This window comes from Arvicanthis niloticus, chromosome 5, assembly GCF_011762505.2.
Source record: "Arvicanthis niloticus isolate mArvNil1 chromosome 5, mArvNil1.pat.X, whole genome shotgun sequence".
NCBI classification, from domain to species: Eukaryota; Metazoa; Chordata; class Mammalia; order Rodentia; family Muridae; genus Arvicanthis; species Arvicanthis niloticus.
Genome location: NC_047662.1, coordinates 82,017,524 through 82,042,086, shown reverse-complemented (window position 1 = coordinate 82,042,086; position 24,563 = coordinate 82,017,524). Strand labels below are relative to the sequence as shown.

The following is a 24,563-nucleotide window of genomic DNA, read 5'->3' as shown; positions in this document are numbered from 1 at the left end:
TTATTATGATTGTATACAGCAATAAGAGTGATGAACACAGTCAGACGTTTACATGAATAAAGGGCCTACTGGGTGCTAAGAATTGCTATGTGAAGCTTTTAACTTAAATTGTACATGTGATTGTTTTTTTAACAATGTACAATATATTATTCCTGTTTCATAAATGAAAATTTTAACACGTTTTTTTTTTTTTTTTTTTTTTTTTTTTTTTTTTTGTTAAGCACTGTTTGCTACAGGGTCTAATTCTTAGCTCAAAAAGGTCTGAAACTCACTGTGTATTTCAGGCTGGCCTCAAATTTGTAGTAAACTTCTTGATTGGGCTTTCAGTAATTTTTCATATGTTACTCAGTGATTAACTGCTGGAGTCAGGATCTGAACCCAGATTTTAAAGGTTCAAATCTCGACCCTGAACCTCTTCACAAGACTTCATGATTAGTTGTCCTTTGTCATACTTCCAAAGGAAAGTCTAAACACCAGTGTTCCACATCCTGTAAGTCTCATCTTCCATCTCTTTCTTTCTATTGGCTGACACAGATTTAAGGGCAATGTAATTGCCTCTTATCAGAACTATTATAAAACCATCGACAGTTATCCTCAGCCTCAGTCATATACTGAGATAAGATATATCTCTTAATTCCAAGTCTCCTTCTCACTGTTGCTCAGAATCCATCAATGGCTTCCTAGCCTGCATTATAGGGCTTTATCAGAACTGCCTCCCCAACATTGTTTATTATGTGTGTCAACTATCTTAAACTTTCTATCATCCACCACATAGAAATCTTTCAATGTATCATATCCTTACACAGTTGTTTCAACCATTTCTTCTACTTAGGATGTAAACTTCCCTAATCTAACGGTTTAGTGCTACCCAAATTAAGCTCAAAGATTTCTTCTTTAAGGACCACTAGGTAACAGAGATTATAGCTTCCTTATAAGTCCCATTCTTTCATGTGGGACTAATCTACCCTAGTTAATTGTCTTATTGCAAATTTGACTCCAACACCAGATGAAGCTCATTCAGCAAGAGCCATGAGACCTCAAAGTCTATCTCAATCTCTGTGTAAAGGAGGTATGTATATAATGTTGAGTCTGGAGCCAGAAAGCTTCTGTTAGAATCAAGGTTCTACCACTTACCAGTTAAGTGACTATGGCAAGTCATGTTCTAGTGTTGTTTTATTTGTCTATAAAATAGAACATTGCTAACCTTCAAAGAGTTAGTTGACCTAAGAACCTTAGCACAGTGCTGGCATGTAACAGTCAAGTTTGACAAATAGCTAATGATGGTAATGGTAGGCAGGTACCTGTCATGGCTTTGTTTGTGGCTAACAGCTACAACTGTTTTTTTCAACCACTAACTCCATCCTGTCATGGAGTGATGCTTATTATTGATACTTGGTGTTTGCTGAATTAGGCATCAACCAAATGACAGGCCCTCTGGTTGTTATAAATTTGCAGACACATAACATATGATTCTTGAAGTCTCTCTACTATTGGTCAGTGGCAAATTCTCTGTGACTCTAAAAACAAGAACATGTTCAAGGAACTTGTGAAAGATAATTAGAAGGAGGTATAAAACGTCTCTTATTTTATATGTTATAGGAAAATGATCCCAAAACTGCCTACACTTTATGTTGAAAGAATGTCATAGGTCTTGTTTCCCATTTTAAAACACTCCCATTTAAAGGAAGATCTTACATGTATTTGGTACCTTACATGTTCCATTGGTTACACTATGCCTGGGAACACTGCATCCTCAGCATGACTATTTATTTCACAACAAAACTCACATATGAGCTACGTGGTTCACACCTTTAATTCCAGCACCCAGATGGTAGAAGCAGGTACCTCCCACATTTAAGGTCAGCTAGGCAGGAAGAATGAGTTCCATGTCACCCTGAGCTTCACAGTAGATCTCACTAAATACAGAGACAGAACTAAGACTCTCTAAAGTAGGCAATAGCAATCTCTCTATTTTACACAGGTATGGAAATTGTGATACCCCTCCAAAAATTATCTTATACAGTAAAAACAAAATGAAACACACAAACAAACAACAAAACCACGTGAGATTTGAAATGACCTTAGGGAAGCCTGTCTCAAATATGTAGCCTCAGATGATTTAGAGTACTTGAATGTAGTTTATTGTAGATTTAAGGCCCTGATCCAATCCATTCTGACTTTGAGTGACATAGGATAGGCCATGGGGATGTGTGGGTCATGGATATCTATATTCCCAGGCACTGTTATTCTGTACTTCAAATAAAAACACAGATTGAAGTTACTGGTAGATGGAAGGGTCTGTCCTCAGGAGAAAAGAGAACACATAAGAATGGGAAAATGTCAGAAGTCTGGATTTTGTCTCACCTCTGCCTCTCTACACATCATTAATGCTGATCCCCTGTAGTCCACTAACACTTTCACATTGTAAGTCTGGGCAGAGCCTCCTCTTTCCCAGTTGTAAATATAGTAAAGTGAGGGAGAGACAGGAATCTGTGCAGTTCCTGTGCCCATAGCCAAGATACAGGAAACAGAAAAAGCTTAGATGACCTGGTTTTTCACCTGGGTTCATTCCTGAGTCTCAGTCTAAGCAGGAGAGGACTTTCCCATTGCCCTGCTTGTGGTGCTAGTGAGAAATGTGAAGTGCAAACCGACAGGACTCTTTGTCCATATTCCTAAGATGATTGACCTAAGTCAGGATTGAGATAACAAAGGAAAGACATCTGTTACCACGCTGAGCTATCTCTATGGTTGTCCCTAAAGGTGATGCTAATGTAGCGAGTGATAATAAGAACCTTCTGGGAAACACCATGTGTCAAGAGATAGGACTGCCATGTGTGAATCCTGCCTCTGAATGCTTATGGAATATACAGGCCTCTGAAAAACCACAATTCTTTCACAGTACACCCAGAAAGTGACCCTAAATTCTGCACGCCATGATCTGCAGACTGTTTGGGTGGCTAGTTGTTAAGTTGACTAGGAGTTACCTCTTCCCTGCAGACATGGAGCACTGGCAACATAGCAGCTTTACCTTGGAGCTCTCCATGAAGATGCAGTACGGCCAGCAAGTTTCTTTTCTTTCCTGTAACACCATCTCTCCCATCCTGGCCCTCCATATTCAAGCTTCATTCTCTTCTGCACGACGGGGTCTCTTGACCCAGAATATAATTCTTATATTCTGACATATATTGCCTTAATCTCTGTGTTAGTGTCTTATGGTTACCCTAAAAAAATTATCACAGGTATATCTAGCTTAGTTTGAGACACTTTGTAAATGGTCAACTAATACAACTTTTTCTACAGCTTGCCACACTATGATCATTTATGAAGAAAAGAAGGGGGTATTACTAAGTATTTTAGAAATGAGTTAAGCCATGCTCATATTGATTCAGCACACTTTCCACACTCAACAAAGACACTGAGGCCTGAACTATGAGGCGTAATCATTCTCTCTCTACCTGCATCAACTGGTTTATCCCACTCTCCATCTAGCCCAGCCTAATCTCCACACTATAGTTAGAATTACTACCTCAAAGCACAGGTTGAAATCTATTCAGATCTCATCAAAAGATTCTGACAGTTCCTTATGACCCACAGGAGAAAGTCCACGTCCTCTGCTTGTCATTCACAGACTATCTTTGTAGCTCAGAAGTAGTTTCAACCCCCTTCCCAAGTTCACATGAGCAGTCTGTGCCCTGTCCTTCTGGAATCCTGGCTGGTGTCCCATTCCTGGATGAAATCCTGATGCAGTCTGAGGGAAGAAACAGTCTTCCCTAAAGTCCCCAGCAGGTTTTAGGAGCCTCGCTGTCTGTCGGCTGAAGAACAGCATTATTTTTCCTCTGTGAGTCTCTCTTGGCTTGGGATACATGGCTGTGTTTGCTTCTGGCCTGAAGACAGCTCTTCTCCTCTCTGGGGCCCCAAACGTGCATTTTGAAGAGGTCAGTGTGACCTGATGTTGAAGAGAATTAAGTCACTAATCTGTCCCCACTCACCCTCATTTCCTGAACAATAAGAGTGGGCACCATAGCCAAAGACAGTCCACACTCCTCCTGATTGGGGTGACACCAGAGTCCCTGGTCCCTGGTGATATCAGGTATGCTTGACCATTCTTAGCTGGCTCCTTGATACAGAGCCTAATAATAGCCTTCTCCTGGTCCATAGGCTGGGGTGTGATATGAAAAGAGAAGGATGGAGAAAACCCACACAATGGTGGAAGAAGTAAAATCCTGAGATTGTGCAAGGCAGGGACTGAGAAAGGCAAAGCAAAGAGAATGGAACAGAAGGAAGAAAGATGCAGCCAAGGAAACAGCAAGTCAAAGCAAGGTCCATGCAGAGACAAAAGTTGGACAGGCAGGATAAGTAGCATGGAGTGGGAGGTGGTACCCATGACTAGGAGAAAGAAAATCAGAGTGAGGAAGAGAATAGAAAAGAAGTAAAAGAAGCAATAAAGAGATGGATAGAAGTGAAAGCATAGATGAAATTAAGAATTGGGGGGGGTTTGGGTAGGGACAGAGGGAGGAAAAGAAGGAAAGAAAGAAAAGAAGCAAAGAAGAAAGGCAATGAGGGAAAGAGGAAAATAATATCAAATGGAGAGAGAGAAGAGGAGCACAAAGAAAAAAAAGAAAAATTTTCAGTGGTAAAAAGTCAGGAAAGAGCAGGGCAGGAGCTACATCCAGCCCCTTCTGGCTTCTTTGCCTGGTGTGTCCTGGATCTGCTTTGAGCAGCAGCCTCATCCCATGTTGGTTCAGACACTGCAGTGTGGTCAGCCAGGAAGACTTCCTCTTTGTACATTTCCTTTCTCCTAGGAGCTGGAAGTCTCTCAGATGTTGTCTGGGTCATGTCTGGGACTTGGCTCAGAAGCCAAGGGAAAGGAAGAGAACTTTAACTGTACCCTGAATTCAAGTCTTCTATGTGGACTGATGCTGGCCTCTCTGGCTGCCAGAGTTTTATTATATCTCCCCACTTCATCTAATCTCAGGAGATGTACAAGTTCTCGTTTTAAAAATGTCTTTGGAGGTAGCCTCTTCAAATCTCTACAAATGGATAAGCTGAACATACCAATTGTAAATCACTTGGCCAAAGCCTCATAGCCACTTAGGACAAGAGACAGGGTGGCCCTTGGGTCTCTGGCCTCTCATCAACTGGGAAAGCAATTTTGAAAGCTAGCCCTAGAAGACTCTTGATGACTTTCATTCTGTTTCCAGTAAATTCTGTGCTAATTCTTGGCACAAAAAGAGAAAATAAAGAGGCTAGTGTAGGAATGTAAATAAAAGGAAAGGTTGGGGCATCATCTAATGTATAATGATAGCATGCATGGTAGTGGCCTTAACTGTTTTTTTCAATGGGCTTCCTAGACTGTATCCAGGAAAGATTGGTACCCTGAGGGTAGAAAGCCCACACACTTTTCCCTAGTCTCTATGAGTCTTGAGTATTTGGAAAGGCATCTCTAGGCCAGTTGTCTGAACTTCTTCACAGAAACATGGGAGTCTAGAGACTAGGGAACAACTCATCACATGAAAGCTAGGGCTGAGAACACCTAAAATGACATTAGGATCCTATTCCTTGGCAGGATAGGCATCACAGACATGCAGGGTTTCCTGTTTGTATGGTGTGAAGACTGGAGGGCACTACAAAATTAGGAGCTCTGGAGTAGCTAGTGTAGCACTTAATAGGAAAACTGAAAATTAGTTTTATATATTGTTCCCAATCCATATGTGTAAGGATCTTCTTTGTGTAAAGGGTTGTTTCAACTCTGAGACCTGTATTATGTCTTTGTTAGATTCTTGTCATTATCCAGTGAGGGTAGTGTTGAATTCAGGCACTGGACCTATGTTGGCCTAGTATATATTTTGGCTTCTCCAATTATTCATTTTGTGGTTGTGGTAAAGTTTTCAAGCCACTCTGTACATTAGTTACTCTATCTAGATACAGATTTTTTTTTTAAAGGATTGAGTCAAACAAGATTTTTAAAAAGAGAAAGAAAAAGAAAGAAGATGAGAAACAGAGCCAGAGGGGGGGAGAGAGAATATGAGAGGCTATAAAAAAATATGAGAAAAAGACAGAGATAGAGAGAGAAGGAAAGAGTGAGAGAGAAAGAGAGAGAGAGAGAGAGAGAGAGAGAGAGAGAGAGAGAGAGAGAGAGAGAAACAGAACAATCATTTGGGTATGTAATGGGAAATCCTTGACTGTAAGAGAGGTAGGAGAAGGTTGTGAGTGATTGAAGAGAAGTAGGTGTGTGCTCAATGTTTGCATTGAGTTAAAAACCTATCCAATATTTAACAAACTTAAGAAGAGCCTCACTAAATCATTATGGCTCTAGTGCATGAGCCAGATGATTTCTATAGACAAGAAAGAATATGAAGGAACGTGAGGAACCACTGAGGACAAAATCCGGGGAAAACACAGTAAAAGTGGGCATTGGTGGTAAGTACCTCAAGGAAGTAGGTGTTCCTGGAAAGTGGTGAGGGAAGGAACAGAGTTGGGGGTAACACAAAGTGGTCTCCCACTGAAAAGTGGTGAGCATCAGGCTGCTAACAGAGACCATGTAAGGCATTGGTTTTGAAATAAAATAGAGCATCATAAATAGTAGTAATGGTGGCTATTGTTCTTATTCTTGCTTTTTTGTCAATTACCAGTACTGAGGGAGGTAGTGTTTTGTGTCCTTCTCATGTATCAGTTCACTTATCAGGTAGGTCGTATCACGACTCTACCTTACACACGGAACATCTAGATGTCAAGAAACCTGTCCAGACCATAAAGTGATTAAATCAAAGTGTTGTAGCCCAGATAATCTCTGTTTACTACAAAGATATGATTGTGTGTGTGTGTGTGTGTGTGTGTGATATGTTACTAGATATGTAGAGTCACAAGGTTTCTTGTCTTTTCTATTGCTTCTCTTAGATGACCCTTCACATGTGTTTACAATCAAAGGAGATATCAAACTTTTGTCTCACCTAATATCTACGATGATGTTAGGAGGAAGAGTTTGTTTCTCCCAGATTTACAGAGGAAGTTAATATCTCTGTTACATAGATGGGAAAGATGATACTTGAATTACTTTCTGAGATGCAAAGGCTGTGATAGATGTCACCTGGTATCCATGTCTGGTATTTCTCCCATTGTAATCAATATTGACAAAGCCTTCTTCTGGTTCCTCTTACAACTTCACTCGTATGTGTAGAAATGAGCATGGCTAGAAGATAGTTGGAGCATTGGCATCACTTGGGATGTAGTCTTTCTTTGTCATGTGATTTCTACAAACTCATTACCTCCTTAAACTGCAGTTTCCCTGTCATTGATATGGGAGATAATAAGAACACAACTATTCTATCATAGGGCTATGGTAAAATTGCATGAGATCTTGTGTATGCCTTGCATGGTTTCTGGAACAATGACTTCTTTGTATAAGAGCGTTACTATTAACATTGTCCAGAAAGTAAAGATGTAGTACTGTGAGAATCAGAACTCTGGTTTGAATTCTGAATGTCTACCTAGTACACAAGTCTTAGGACTACTGAGTTTAACTTTCCTTTCTACAGGCAGAACATCATTCGTGGAGAAGGAGGAACTGGCCCAAGGTGGAACTGAGCAGTGAAGATGGCTGTCTGCCTTTTGACCTCAGAACTTCGTTTTATGCAATTCTCTTCTTCCTTTAGAGCCTCGGTTTTCTGTCTAGTCATCCAGCCCCACCCACCCCTACTAAGTCTTTCCCTTGAGACTCTGTTCCCACCATGGATGCTGGCAATTCATGCAGTACCCAGGCTTCTTTGAAATTCCTTTCATAGTGCAGAAGCCAGAGAGGTGAAGGTGGGCCTGAGGCAAGCCTCTGAATGTGTGGGAATGAGCCCCCCACCCCAGGAATCAAGCCTGGCTGCTTCTGGCATGTTCACTGAGGACCCCTTGGCAGCCAGCCATTATTTGAGGAGGCAAGACAGCCAAGACAAGACGGAGGCTAATTACCTTGAGTAATAGGAAATTGGAAAGTAGTTACAAGAAGAGTGTCTAGGCCCCTACCCAGGTAAGGACAGGGACCTTGGATGCCTACCCTGGCTTCTGCCATGGGTCAAAGAGGACACTCTCACTCAAGGTCACCCTGGACTTCAACTACCCAAGAGATAAGAAGCTGACCCCATTCTTGGGCCTCTGGGGAACCCTCTCCGTTTTCTGCTTTTGTTTGTTTTCATTCAGAGCAAAACAAATGAAACAAACAAGGAAACTCAATTGAAATGGGGCACGGTTGCTGATGTTTCTGATTTGTTACAGGAGGGTGAGCTTAGGACAGAAAATCAGCCTTGACTTTCATTCCTCCAACTGGTCTCACCCTGAAGCACTGTGTAAAATTACATGGATGAAGGGGCTGCAAAAGCAATTTGCCTTACTAGGTAGGGCATAGAAAAGAAGTTTGGATAAGAGGGGGCAGAACCAAAGATTCAAATAAAAAATAGAGCAGAGAGACTGATATCCACTTGGATAAAAAGAAAAAAGACCTCCAGAGAATAGCAAATGGGAAGGAAAAATGAAAGACATAGACAGGAATCTATAGAAAAAATAACCAGAGAAAGTTTATAAGATAAAGAGATACTAATAAGGGAACAGAGAGGTCCTAGATAGGGCAAATAGGAAAGTGATAGAAGTGGATAAGCTTGAAGGACAGGAGTCCTGGGACTGGGAATGAAAATAGATCCCACAGCAAAGCTTCATTTTAAAGCTGCTGCAACTTCAGACCAGGCAGAGTATATGGAGTTTCAGCCCAGCAGAAGTGGAGGGAGCTGGGCATGAACAGTGATTCTCTACTCTACTGTCAGTTGAATCTTAATGGGAGCTTGGATGGAAGAGTGAGGGGATGACTGTGCTAGATATGAAAATCTGGCTTTCTGAGCCTTCCCTCCACTATCTGTCTCTTCCTCTTCTCTTTCTGTCTCAGAGGAATCTTTTCAGGGCTGGACAGACTCAGTCTTGCTTCTTGAAAACCAACTCCTCTGAAGTTGCCCTTGGAAGAAGAAGGAGGAGGAAAAGGAGGAGGAGGAGGAGGAGGAGGAGGAGCAGGAGCAGGAGGAGGAGGAGGAAGAGGAGGAGGAGGAGGAGGAGGAAAGTGATAATGAGAGATTGAGATTGAAGATTGTTAACCCTTCCTGCTGGCCTTTTATGACCAGACAATATGGAAAACTTTGTGCTTCTAGTATTTTGTATTCTTATTAATAAAGTTCTCTGTTCTTAAAACTTATCAGGCAGGAGTGACTCTATCAATATTTTTTCAAAAGGAAGAATTTGTCACTTAGAATAGTGAAAGATCATTTGTCTGGGATCAATTTCTGATCACACAAGGGCAGAATCAGGATTCACACCCAGGGTAGCTTGTCCCCAAAGCCTGTGTTCTTTATGTTGCCACATGCCGTGTTTTTGGCTCAGAAGGAAGAAAACAAATTTTGCTGATGAATGAGCAAGCAGAAAATGAGAAACCCCAAGAACAGACATGGGAGCTATTTTAAAACTCAAGACCAAGTCGGTCAGACTTCATGGGAGGACAGCCGCCAGTGGGATGGGAGACTGTTCCAAACAATACCCTAGCTCACTGTCAGAGTGGCCCAGATCCCAGAGCCATTAATGAAACCTATTTCAAAAAGAAATAAATAAAACAAAGGGGTGTCAAGAGATAGGTAAGGCAAACTCATGACAAGCACATTTCCAATGCAGAGGAAATAAGGTGACCCTACCTCAAGAATCAGGAAGCAGAGACAGTGCTAGGGAATTGGATAAAGAGGAAATGAGGGAAAGTATTTATCATTTAAAAGATAGTTCATTTAAAAGCCAACTCATCACCTCTCAGCATTAATTGCTTGGGGGAGATTTATAAACACCTTTCATTGCTTTTTACATAATGGAATTGTAGACATTAGCTAAGCTACAGTACCACCTAAAGACAGGGCTACTTCTTCTGACTTAATGGATAAGAACCCACCAGGTAAAGCTGATTTTTATAATTCACTCACCTGATCCATCAATCTAAGGATAGATGAGGAGAAGGGAAAAATCATGACTGCCATAATCCAGTAGCAACAGCAACAAAAATAACAGTTAACAGTTGTTATATTCTAGGGGCTCACACCAAGTAGCCTAAAAGGACAGATGGACACATGAATGGGTGGATACTTGCAAAGAGAGAAAATGGGAAGCCTCAGGGTGCCATGCACATTCTCATAGAGAAGAAGCTGGAGACTCAGAATAAATACCAATGAAGAGAAAGTCATAGATTTGAACCCACATCTATGTGCCTCTTGTGTATGTGCTCAAGAAATGGCAGAGGTATCAGAAGCCTGACACTAGGACATGTTCTAAAATTTCCACTTTCTCAATAACATTATAGATGTTAGTGTCAGAGAACTGACAGCATTTATTTAGCTGTGTGCTTGCTGCATTGCACAAGTGCAGTAACTGCAGCTCAGATACCCAGTGCTCACTGATTCTGAAGCTGTAGAGTTGGGATCTCAAAATCCAGATTCCAGTCCTAGTATTCACCATTAAGACTGTGGCCATTCTTTAAGAACTTTTGTACATCATACTTCTCTGGTTAGCTTGGCCAGATGTATCTGTGTAGCACAGAACCCCTGTTTCTATAGCATTCCCTGATTGAAGATAAAGTTTGAATTGTAACAACTCTGAGATCGAAGTCAGGGTTACAAGATGCAATTCTCTGTTCACAGTGATAGTCTTGAGTTTTGACTATTGTTCTATTTATATGGCAACTTATTTAAGGTTATTCAACTAAATATTCCCAAATCATAAATACATAGACTTTCTTATCACCATTAGGTTGTAAGTCATCTGAGGATAGGCCCCTTTGTATCAGACAAGACCTTAGTGTAATATAAGGACATAAAAAGAATCAGAAAAAGTGGGAGTAAAAAGAGAATTCAATGTAAGAGTATATAAACAGATGGATGAATTATATGGATAGATTAGTGGAAGAAGAGACAGGAGAGATAAATGGAGGATAGATTAATGGTTGAGTAGATAAATAAATAAATTATGCAAATAAAAGAATTATTTGAGTAATTGTTGAAAAGCTTAGCACCTCACCAATTACAGCTTTCTAGAGGAATAAAAGGAGGTGACCTGTGATTTCATCATTAACAATATGATGAGCTGGTCTCTAGAGCTCCTTATTGTTATTTATGATGCCTGCTTCCAGATGTGGCCATACTCATAGAGGCTGAAAACAAATAAAAAAAAAAACAAGGCTCCTGTTTCCTTTTATATTACTAAATGAAACACACACACACACACACACACACACACACCTAACAAAGAAGTTTATGTGAGCTGTATATATCAGTGTAACTTAATATGTGCATATACACACATATACATATCTCAGAGAAATTATGAAAAAAAAAACAAAAAAACCAGAAGAGTAGGCAGGTATTGTGACCCTGATTAAGCTTTTGTCCTTATCTTGGTTGCAGATTATTCATCAGTAGAAAGAACAGTATAGAGTTTAGTGTCTGACTTCTGTGGGACCTGTAGCACTCACCTTGCATGCCTCACTGTGGTCTACCACATTCTAAACAGAAACTTCTAAACCTTTGACTCCTATAGTTACACACAGACAAGCTAAGAAACATTAGGTTCTCTGAAACGAAAAACTCCTGTTATCACTTCCAGCTTAAAGCCATCTTCATTGCTTCATACTCCCCACGAGCCCACTACCTCTTACTTGTAAAGACCATCTGGCTCCAGGCACTTGAAGATCACCGAGTAGATACTGACTTCAGGGACCTCTCCGTGGCTTCGACCAGCTGCTACACAAGATGTGCCCAGGCCAGAGAGTAAGTCATCAGCAAAACTCAGGAATTCTCCTGAAAGGAGATATAAAAACAAAAACAAAAACAAAAACACAAGATGAGCTCTCAAGTGCAAGCCTTGGTGAAAAGAAATTACCAGGGGAAAAGGCAGATCTGAAAAGGTTGTAAATTATCACCTACAGTGCCTATTGGATATACAATTGATTATTAGCTTTGTTAAGATGGGCTCTTGCCATATAGCCAAGGCTGGCTTTGCACTTGTTATTTCTCTTCTTCAGTCTACCACCCATTTGCCGGGTGAGCCACCATGACAGGCATATGATGAGTGTTCAAATTTATGCTTAAATTTTATTACCTGTGAAATAATAACATTAATACTGAATGTTGTCAGATATGGCAAAGCTAAAAGAAAGTACGTTATTCTATAACAAAATGCATGTAAGAGCAAAGGAATTATTTCTTCTTTAGGTGTAGAGTAACTGTTTATCCTGTCACTGCCATTTTCTTCTGACTCCATGACCAAAGACTTTCTTCCTTAGACATGTAGATTTTTCCGTGTATATTAGAGGAGTTGGGTTTCAGACAAGAGTCTTCATTCCACATGGCCACTCTTACATGCTCATGTGAGATTCATAGACTGCTATTTGGAGGTGCACGTAGATAAGTTAGGGAAGAAGAATTCCGACTGAATAGTAATGAAGGTCACAGGGACAGAAGATGACAATGGAATCTATGCTAAGTACTTATGAGTCCCTGAACTCTGTACCTGCTGAAAGCCACCTTAGCCACTGGATTTAAGGAAATATTTGAAGTTAACTGGAAAGAGAACTCTACAAGCAAGACTAGAAAGCAAAAGCTGGAAACAATAACTGAACTTTTAGACTCTATCAATTTAATATTAGCTCAGACAGGAATTTATTGATTAAGTTGAATAGAGAAACCCTAATTTCTGCACGTTAGTTTTCTTCTATATAAGGTGAAAATACTCTAGTAATTCTTGAAAAGTAACAGATAAACGTGTAAAAACAGTGTCATACTATTTAAATAGAACAGATTTAGAGATAACTAAATATTTAACATTATAGAAATGTCTCACAATGATATAAAGGAATACCCCATAACTTTTAAAATAACTTCTTGGAAGATATGAAGGTATCTGAAAGGACATTTCTGAGATATTTAAGCTAAAAAAATAAAAATAGGACCCATAGTTGTAGAATATTATTTTGTGAAAATTTCACACATACATGATTTTAAAATAGGAGAAAGAAAAATATAGCAAATGCTCACTAGTATTTTTGAGGTAAGATAATGGACACCCTTCAATCTTAATTTTGCTTATTCTTAGTTTTAAAGCTGTCTTCAATAAAAATATACAAGCACTTACAAAAAAATCAATAAAATTCTGAAAATAAATAAAGGAAGTTAGCCTATACAGCCTTTTAGTTCCTTTCAAATTAAAAATTGAGTAATTTAGAAGCAAAACAAGAGTATGAGGAAGTACTTTACACCACACAATATGAAGTGTTACAAGTTCTCCCACCTATTGCTTCCTTGCTTATACTCATATAAAAGACTTAATTAGTTAGCCCAAAGAGGGGATAATGTTTCTCCCAGAAGCCATAGATGGCCAAATAAAAAGATGCAGGACAACACTCAAGTTGTTGGTTATGGGAATCCCAGAAATTCCCCAAACAATACAGGATATTACTGAGGCTCTTGATTGCCTACCAGAACCTGTGATAAGATCCTTTCATTGAAAACAAGATGCATGTTGGTCACAGGTCACAAAGAAATAAAATTAGTAAGTAACCATAAAACGTCCCGCCTCCTGGCTAGCTTTCATGATACCAGAAGTTTTCATAAAGCCTTCTTGAGAAGAAAAGTTGACCACAGCCTTACCAAGCTATGAATCCTGTGAACTATAATAACAATTACAGGAAAATATATGTCCATGAATGTACTAGTGGTACAATTATTATTGGAGTAACCAGCTACTTTCTTGGTGAACTTAAAGTCTACTTCACAGAAGAAAAGATATGCATAGTATTGAAAATCTGACCAAGAATTAAAGGTTCAGGAGATCAAATGTCACCGAGATGAACACACAACTATTACTTTACTAAATGCACACAGTATTAAACTGCCCTCTACATACTTATTTCTATACTCAAAAACTGAAACAGCTTTAGGATCTTATTAGAAGTTTCTTTGTGCAGTGTATGGTGGGTAATGTACAAATTCACAACTATCTGAAGTACTTAGAGGATCAGTGGAGTACTCAGTCACAAATGAATAATCTATATTATACCCTTCTTCTTCAAGACTCAGAGACCATCATGAAAGTGGAGACAGAAAAATGTAAAGGCCAGAAGTCAGGAGTAATTAGAGCAAAACAGTATCTTCTGGGATGTGGCACTACTGTGGCCCTTATGAACTTACAGTAGCCCATGGTTGACTGCACAATACACAAAAAAAAGGTCAAACCATTCAGCATTTCAGCTAAGGTAGAGATTGGCTTGGGAGCCCTCACACCTAGCTGAAAAGCTATTGAGTTGATGTCTCTAGGGAAGGGAGTCAGTTTTCATTGTGAGTGTGACCTCTATCAGGTCATCCATTTACCAGTGGATAGTTCTAAATCCCTGAGTATATGGGTAGCACAAATTGCACTAGGTGGGTTAGAAGTGGAGACAGGGTATAAGGAGTATATAAGGTGGGTTTTAGAGAAATTAGGAAAAGGAGCAGAATGAATATGATCAAAATGTATTATATTGTATGCATGTATGATTTAATACCCCAAAATTACTAAAATTATTTTTAATTGTCATACCCATCTGTGACACCTATGAACTACAACAAAAACTAGCACAAAATCCCCAAGGGTGCAGAAGTTGCACACCATGCATACCTTAGCAGTAACCAACAGCTGTGTAATTGGCACTCAGACCCACCCAACGGGAGGGAAATGAAATGGTACTAGAAGTCTAGTCAACAATGCACGGCTGGTATTTCATAGATCTTAGGGGAGAACTTATAGCCACCCCTTTACTATGCCAGCATAATCTCTGACTATATGCTAAATATTTGTCCTTATGCACAGTCAAGTATAGTTCTCATCTCCTATCAAGAAAAAAATTTTTTAAACAAAATATCATCAAAGAAAACCACCACCAATAAAAATACAGAGTGTGGGCCCAGTTTCTGTGGCTATAGCTACTATGGCTCAGGGAACATTGAAAAAGAGGGAGCAGAAAGATTTCAAGAGACAGAAAATCCAGAAGTTTGTTCTAAGACTATGGTGTAGTATTATCAGAAGCTACACCCATAAAATCTCACATAAAATGACTGCCCAACATCACTTAGGAAATAAAGCAAAGAGTCTAGAAAAAAAACAAAAAAGGTGTTGAGAAGCAGAGGCTTGCTAACCATGAAGAGGGAAGTGGAGCTCTTACCTATTGTTCCCTTAGACACTCCACATTACCACTGTAGACCTCTTAAACAGATCTGATAGCCCAGTTATAAACCACCAAACCTTTCAATTCTAAGAGGTATCAAAGCAGAATATTATATGAGACTACAAATTAGTAAGAAAAGGGAGAAATGAATAGACTGAGGGTATTGTTTAACTTGGTCTCAGGATTGTAGATCTGGCTGTTTGTCCATGTTTTCCTACAGCATGCTTCCATGTCTGTCTGCTTTTCAATTTATTTCCAGATAGCCATTGAATAAATTGGCTCTTCATGAGGGAACTCAGTATGCTTGTAACTAATATTAATTGGCTGTCTGGAAGTCAAATGGTGGCTGGCATTCCTTTTCAAACAGGACACAGCTTTCCAGATATTTCTATGAATCTCAGAATCATTTGGGATAAAAGCCTCATAAGCAAGTCAGGTCATTCAACAGAGTTCTAACTTCTATCTAGCTCCAAGAATTATAAATATAGTTCAAGTGAAAACTCAGATGACCTGGAGAATAGCAACTCATGAGGAGAACACTATAGAAATACATAGAATCTGGCTGTCATTGAGGTTACATGCAAATAATGACTGAACTAAATTGGAAAGAAATGGGCACTTCACTTTCCCCGTTAATCCTTAAGGCAACTAACAAGTTAAATGCTATCACTCCACAGTAAAGTTTCTGTTAAAGTTACAAAAGGGGTGGGGGTGGCTAAGACTTGAACTTTTAGTCTTCCAGTGCCAAAGCATCATCTTTTATACTATGCTGCCTCCTAGAGAGGACTGTAATAGAATAGTGTTCAAAAGTTGGTTTTTCTCAAAGCTATTCATTTTCCAATTGAGCTCATGCCACTCTCTTAGTGCTATGGGCTTGTGGAATGCGACAATAAAAGAAATGGTCCCTGACCTTATATAGCTTGTAATCTGACAACGGGAAGGTTGTTAAATACAAGAACAGACCCGTAAAGTAAACTGTAAGATTGCTTTTCTTGGCTCTGTACTTTACACTGCAATGCAACAAATGTGAAGACAGGTGAGTAAATGACCCTTCAGTGTCCCTAAGACAAACCTCCGGTGACTTTTCTATTATCAAATGCAGAGCAGAGGAATTCCTTCATATGTATTGTGGTTCTGCCACATACCATACTCTGAATTTGGCAGTATCACAATCTACCAAGTACTAATGTAATTTTGTACATAAGAGCCCAGGCTCTGAATTTATTCTACAAGGACTTAAACCGTTCATTGTGCACCTCCATGTACTGCCTGTTTTTGATAGCATCCTTACATCTGTCCATCTATTTCTTTTTAAACTGGAAATATATAAGAGTAGAAAATATAATATTGTAAATATGAAAAATGTCACATATAAATTAATCATTAAAATGCCCAGCACCTGGGAAGAGCTCAAAAATAGCCATTATTGGTTTGTTTTTATTTGTAGTTGCCACCACTGTGGTGTAAAGAGGAGGACATTTAGAAATTATTTTGTTCATGTTCTCTACTTACTCATGGTGACTGGAGAAATGATGTTGCCCTCACTATAAGCAGAATGAGGTAAAGTGGCATGACGTTTTGCTCTCTTTACTCCTTTAACATATAACACAGTTTTTCTTAGGCAGCCTGATACACAGAACATAAGAGCTTTTCAAGTTGTCACTGAATGCCTTCCTTTCTAATTTCTGACTTCTCCATCTGATATGAACACTGCACACACATTTTGTGGGGATTTCCAATGCATTTGGGCTCTGTGTCAGGTGGAGAAGTCCACCCTGCCATCATCCTAAAACCTGTAATTTCTGAGAAAGTCCACAACAGACAGAAGAGTTTGAAATAATCTCTGGAGTGATATATTTTAATAATGCTTTGCGAATTACAATAGATGGAACCTAGAGTGAGCATTGAACACCATGGAGGACACCTATATATAGCTTTCAATCATATTAGCAACTCATGTATTGTTTATTTTTTTTACTCAATTATTTATTTTATTTTAAGTTATGTGCGTGTGTGTGTTTGGGTTTACATACATGACTGCATCTGTCTACTGAAGCCAGGGATAACTGTATCTCCCTGTACATAGTTTCTGCTGGTTGTGAGCAATCCTCATATAAGCACTGACCTCCAAAGAGCAAAGGAGTTATCTGTGTTCCTAATCACTGAGCCAACTCTTCAGGCCCATTTAGTTTTACTTTAAAAATATGAAACTGCTTATACAACCTTGGCCTAAAGGGTTTATTTCTACTTTTTGAAACAAAAAAATTATGTGTGTGTGTGTGTGTGTGTGTGTGTGTGTGTATGTGTGTGTGTGTGTGCGCGCGCGTGAACTATTGTCATATTCCACACATGGAAGGCCAAGAACAATTTAATTTTGTGCAATCATTCTTTATTCTACCTTTACATGAGTTCCAGGCATGCTATTCAAATCACCAGGCTTGTGTGACAAGTATCTTTAGCCCACAAAGCCATGTTGCCTAATCTAGCTTAAAATTTTTATTGTTTAATAGGTTTGAATCCCCCAAACCTTCAGTCATTGAAAAACAGTTACTCGAGATATTCATGCTGATTGAAGCATTTGAAGCTTACTCAGGGACCATAAACAAAACACAGCTCTTTTGCATCGGAGCCTCAAGCACCATCTGCTTGTCCACCCTACCTGTCTTCTCCTCCCTAGCATACTGCCAGGTCTCCTAGGAGAGACCTGTGAGATTGCAGTCTGCTGCTGTGGTCTCACCCGGCCCTGTTTAAGTCTTAACATTCTTCTTTTTTGTTTTGTTTCTCTTGTCTTGAAAACAGATAGGGAGTTAGCAGTTGTTGTAAAGGAATGTGTCTGTTCCCCATTACAGCTCTTTAGGGGCTGCAACCTGAGTGGGTTAGAGCCAGACCCCCACACATTTCTTTATCCACTCACACTCTCCTTATGTTCCACAGGAAAGGTTAACAGCCATTCTGCTGCAGCTTCAGCAGGAACCAACAAAGCTCTGGGAGACTTTCTTAAAGGCCTCACCCCCAGCCTCAATCTTCTCCCTCCCTCTCCTTTCAGCACCCCACCAACCCTCCTGCTTGTTTCCCCTCCTGCTCCTCCACCTCACCCCCTCCTTTCTGATTGGGTTGAGGTCACAGTCAAAGCTGGCCACAAGAGCAAATTGAAAACAGGTTGGGGAAAAAAAGCAAGCAGAGAAATCCAAAATGGGAGGGGAGCTCAGGTGGGGAGAAAGGTCTCCAAGTCCCAGGACTCTACACTTTTCAGAAAATACCAGGAGAACTTCTAGCGACTCCAGGACTGACCTCTCTGTAACCTGCAAATACTCTCTGCCAGGACACCAAGAAGGCTCTCTCTTCTTCCCCACTCTTCCCTCAATTTTTACTTGGACAAATGAAGACATGCATTCTGAGAGCTTATCTGTAAGAAAATAAGCTTTGGGGCCTCACAACTGTCATCTACAGTTGGTTTGTTTCTTCTAAAACATAATACTGTTTTGAATCAGAGGAACCAGTGCTGATGAGCCTTCCCTTTATTGTGATAGCAGTATGAAGTAAAGGAAACAGATCCGGGTGCGAGGCAAAGCAAGTCTGGTTTTGGATCCAGACTCATCACTTACACACTGTGAACTTCATCCAGGAATGGATGACTACACTCTAAGAGCCTGCTTTTTCATCTGCAAAGGGAATGGGCATGTGTCTTTCACGGAGTCAGGCAAGGAGTAAAGGAGCTGATAGTATGTACAATCCCTTCTTACAGGATGCTTTGTGTATGTTGCTGGTCCTTCATTCCTGCTACCTGACCTCCAGCAGTTCTCAGTAATCTATCTGATGGCAAAACTCATAGTGTTCAAACTCATTCACTTTTCAAGGCCCTACATAATACCTCATTTCCTGGTACTTTTGGAAACGTAAATACTTTTGGAAGAGAAGAACTTGAAAAAAGAGAAACAAAGGAAGTGTTTATCTCTTTTTATGGCATCAATGATGGCAGACACCTTCACTTACATTCTCAAGTTAAATGCTCCCAGCAACTGATCCTCATAAATTGAATACGACCAAATGGATTTTGTTTGTTATACTTTTACAGGGTAGAAAATGGGCTTCAGAAAGTTTAATAGCTTGCCTAGAGATGGTCAAATAATAAAGGATAGATGTCAGGGACCTAAAGTCTTCATGTTATCTGCTACATATTGGCCTGCAGGCCATGAGATGATTCCTGTAAAAATTGTGTTTAGACCACTGCTGTGTCACAAGAAGGCCATGCAGCTATTGACAGAATTCTGTGAAGTTAACTTCTGTGGCTGGATCCTGGTTCTCATTCCATCAACCCTAGTGGCAGGCATTAAAAGAAGCTTCTCTTGGGAGATCCATGGTACTTTCTGGGTTATGACCTTTAGTAGTAAATAAGACTCAAGTGGTATAGTAGAGACCAGTAGAAAATAAGCTCTCCAAAAGAATCAATGGTGGGCTAACATATGAGTGTCCACAGTCCCTGTGAGCCAGGAATTGTGGTAAAAGGGCTTTTGATTCATATGCATCCACACTCTAGAAGTCGTTTGTTGTTCCTCCTTGCTCAAAGTTATCCTCCTCTTAGATTGTAGTTGCATTGGAGAATTTAGTCTATCATAATCTCCACTCATATCCTTTAGGTAGAGATAAGGCCTTTTCTATTCTTCTGACAAAACAATAAGTGGCCCAAGGACTCGGCAGTTATAAGCAGTGGCTACTCATCCAGAAAACCTGGGTTATATTCCAAGTACCAAAGCTACCAAGGGCAGCTCTTTCAGTAACTTCAGTGCCAGGGAATCTGACATCCTTTTCTAGCCTCCAAGAGCACCAGGTACACACAATGTGTTGCACAGAAACACATGCAGGCAACCTGGGATAAAGATCAAGTCATGATAATATTTTTTGAAACCTAGAACCCAGTGACTTCTGAAGTTTGAGCTACCCTTGGATATTCAGATATACAAGTCAGTACTTTTCCTTTTTTTGCCAAGGGTGGTTTTCATTTGCTTTGTGTCATTTGCAACCAGGAGTCCCATAGATCTGCACCATTGAGGTTATATTCATGACTGTCATTGTACATGTAAAATCTAATAGTTAAATAATACAAAACTATTTGCACAGGTATTATTATGTCTAAATCAATTCTCTCAGACTCTAAAACCCAGAGGTTGCCCACCATAAAACACTGAGTTGAATGAAGGAGGCAGCTTCTCCTCACCTACAATACTCCTCTCAATTTCTTATTGTCTATGTTCTTCCTTCCTTCCCCATCCATGCCAGTCATGCTGGTGTTCTTCCTCCTCTAACATGGCAAGCTTGATGCTGCCCCAGTCTTTTACACTTGTGATTTCAGCATCTGGATAGCACACTCATGGCCTCTTCTTACCAAGATCCCTTATGTGTCACTGCTTCAGAAATGTATTTTGTCATTCACCATTCTAAGAGATTAACTTTAGCCTCTAGCCCCCTCTTCCTGTTTTACTTCAATTAATGCCTCTCATAAGTAATGAATTGTACTATTTGCATCTGTGCAGTGTGGAGTCCATGAGAAAGCACATTTAGAGTGGTGTCAGCCAGTGCACAACAGGTTCTCCATAAATATTTGCCTAGTGAGTAAATAGATCTACTGCATCCTGTAAATGAAACTTAAGACCAGAAACACAAAGAAGAACATCTTGTTTGCATTCTCTTAAAGTACACGCACTCTTGCTCCCTTCTGTTCTCCTCTTGCTCATGCTCTCCCTCTCTCTCTAGTCCCCTCCCCTTTTCTCTTCACACGCTCATGGCCAGCCTCTACTCCTCTTCTTCCTCTCTCTTTCTGCTTTTCTCTGTCTGTATTCCCTCAATTCCCTTCCCCATGCCCTGAATAAACTCTATTGTGTACTATACCATCATGTAGCTAGTACCTCAGTGTGAAGGTACCCACAGAGGTACCCCCTATCCACACACCATACTGCATTGCCACCAAGCATATCTCTGATCTCCTATCATTTCTTAAAACACAACAATGCCCGCAAAACCTTGGATTTAGAAACTTGAAGGTTCATATCCCATGCTGCCACATGGAGATCCATCACTCATTAGACCTACGCACCCAAACTTCAGATAATTGGTCTCTACCCAATTTCACCTTATCTGAGCACCATGTGAAGACAAGGCTGCCTGACAGGAAGGAGATGAACCTGAACTCTAGTGGGGACCAGAGTCCATGAGCTCTACAGGCCCCTCTCTAGAAGTCCTGCACAGCAAGTTAGTGTAGTCTTCACTGAATTCAAGACATGTCTCTTTGCAATAAATAGAGACCACCACAGAAAACCACAATAGATCAAAATGCAGAGCTGTGGAGCCCACTCTCAGTGACAACATCTACAAAGCACTCCTACATCTAAGGCTCAGGGAACACTGTGGATGAGATGGCATAAAAGTTATGAGAGCCACAGGATCAGGGAATTTACTAAGACTCTGTCTGCTGCTACACCCATAAACCATCACCTATGTGGCTGCCTAAATATGAGTGAAACAAGACTGCTACCAATAGACATACCAAAATGGACTATGGGATCAGGACCAAAGATGGGGATGTCACGTGACAAACCCTGGGAATCTGGAGACTAGCATCAGAGTGCAGATCTCAGTTTATTGCACATCTCACAAGCTTATATACAGTATTTGAACCAATTCCAAGCCCCTAAATCCTCAGCTGATCATCTTGTGACATTGACACCATGCTCCAAAGAAAACCCTGCCTGATGAGGTAATTCAGAAAGGGTGCAGGGATGAGAAACACAGTAACCTGTTAGGACTTCCATGAAGATGGGGGACACATCTACCAACATGGCCTCAGTTTGTTTTTGCTGGCTTAACCAATGTTCCAGGAGCCATCTTAAATCTAATGCCACATAAGGCAGATGAGAACTCTTCGAGCAGTCGCAGAAGCCTGTGGTGCCTCACTCTACATCCCCCTTTTTTCCTTCACAAGGCTAACCTCCATAACCCCACAGTGGACAGGGAAAAGTCCATGAGGCCTCAACCCTACACAAAGAACTGTAGGCAACTGAGGAAAGCTGGGAGCAGGAGAGGTACTCTTCCCCAGGGAAGAAAGAGCCTACCAATTGGTTGTCCAGTATTAAATGTTCAGTCTTGAAAACATACATACAAGCAATATTATACAGACTGAGGAGTTTGTATTTAGGAATGTGCAGCTTCCCTGAAGGTAGGGTACACATCTATCAGAGTTTTCACTTCTTGCCCTTAGGAAACCTTGACCTTCCAAAGAAAAGTCACTTCCTGAATGTAGTTCACTCTGCTTCCACAGGCCACATGCTAGTCTTTCTGAGTAGAAACTGCTCAAGCTAGGGTAAGTGTGGTGCAGGTAATTGACTATACCCCTCAGAGGAATGAACTTCAAAAGTTTTTCCTTAACTCTTTGTCCTCCTGAGTACCAAGTTTGAAAGCATCTGCTTAGCTATCTTTGTTACAACTCAGAGCCTCAACAAGCAAAACACAGACTACCCTGGGGTATCAGCTGAAGCTAATGGCTTAGCCCTTCATTCCAGTCAGGCCCTCATTTCCTCTCCACAGTTGATGGCCAGGAGTAAACAGCCAATTTATAAGGTGATCAAAGTCCTACAACTTGGATGTTCTGGCCAAATAAACCAATAAGAATCATCAAATTTGAGTAATCAAATATGAACAGAGGCATCCACTGTCTCCAGTTTGTGGTAAGAATTTAAGGCTCTGAGTCTCAGTGCTGATAGGACTTGCATCTTGTATGGGCGAGCCAATCCCGTGATGCAAACAAGTAAATGAATGGAGTTTGATGGAGATGTTCTCAGTACATTTTCCTGCCCCATATTCATTACTGGAGCCAGTGCAAGCAGCCTTTTACTTTTTCATCCAAAGTTGCTAACCCCAAAGGAGGCTATTGAAACTCTAGTGTCTTTTCTAAAAGACTCTAAGCCCTTCATTTGCAGTATCTCTTTCTTTTTTCAGAAGTATTGATAATGCAAGCAGATCAGCTGTGGTTCATAAGCAAAAAAAAAAAAAGTATACACTAAGATAATAACTTGGATGTATATAGCTTATTCTGGAAGTGATCCTAGGGTGCAGGAATGAAGAAATAATCGAGGAAAAAAAGATAGGAAAGGACAAGTGTTTAATATAATGGTCAATCTGGTTTGCTGCTGTGAGTACCAGAGGCTTGATTCTGTGTGGACATTTAACAAAGTGAATGGGACATCTCTCTGAGTTATCCTGCTGGAAATCAAGGAACTGGAGTACCCAGCCTCTATATGCTGATTTTTATTAGTTGGGTCCTCCCACTTGGAGCGCTAAAATGTGATTTTCATAGACCTGGGGTGCTCCCTCAATTTTGTGTTAGGCTGTGGAACATAATGTGAGCATGGGTCTGAGATCACTGCCAGCCGGTGGTGATCCTGAACTGCTCAAGACATGTTTGGATGAAGTATCTCTGAGACGAGGGGGATATGACAGAGCCTCGAGCACAATGTCTACAATGATGTATTATTTGCTTTTGAGAAGTTTGAAGAACAATTGAAGTGCTTTCCTTATTAATATCTAGGGCTAATTTGTGAGATCTACTGTGGTAACTGTTCATAAGCAGTTGCTGGACACCCAGTAGGTGCCATAGAAATGATTACAACTGTGGACTTAGGTCTGAGCCACACAACTAAAGCCCCTTTCCCTGTGCTGTCCACAGCTTAGAAAAGGAGAATTGTGAAGGTTACTTTTGTATGAGACCACCGAGGAGTCATGCAACTTATTATTAATATAGACTTTAATAGTAATAACTCCAGCATTAATACACAATTGGCTAATGGAACCATTCCTTCTCTACAGTTGGATTAATTATGGCCATAAAAGCCCTCGTCATCGCCACAGTCTGCTGGACAAATGATTCTAATGCACTTGGCTGCAATGGGTATTACTACCATGTGTGAGGAGAGCTGATCTGGGGACAAGACTGGGAAAGATGAGGAAGCCAAACATCCCCACCCCACCCTATTTGCTCCTAAGGACTAAATGTGTGTCTGCTGCCCATGATGAACTCATTCATGGACAGCTTTCTTTCTTTGCTATTGCTAAGTCAAATTCTCAGATGTTACACTGCTGTAAAGAGGGAAAACTCACCCTAGAGAACAGCAAACAGATCATATTTCTTTTGGGGCATTCAGCTCTCCTAATACTTCTAAGTGTTCAGCTCTGGACTGAACACTTTAGCTAACATCTTTCTCTCGGTCTGAACAGGTGAACCCCATGAAGTTGCTGCAGGCAGATTCACAGTGTTATGAAA

The 24,563-nt window shown here is 40.4% G+C and overlaps 1 protein-coding gene across 4 annotated transcripts in view; it reads right to left on the bottom strand.

Annotated features, from left to right (window-relative positions):
* The window catches only part of Astn2 (astrotactin 2), a 917,671-nt gene that overhangs the window by 45,859 nt on the left and 847,249 nt on the right, over nucleotides 1–24,563 (bottom strand). For all 4 annotated transcript variants that reach the window (XM_034502232.2, XM_034502233.2, XM_076934798.1 and 1 more), the window contains one exon: nucleotides 11,711–11,852. In XM_034502232.2, coding sequence (XP_034358123.1) covers nucleotides 11,711–11,852 — 142 coding nt within the window. The remainder of the gene's footprint in view (nucleotides 1–11,710; nucleotides 11,853–24,563) is intronic.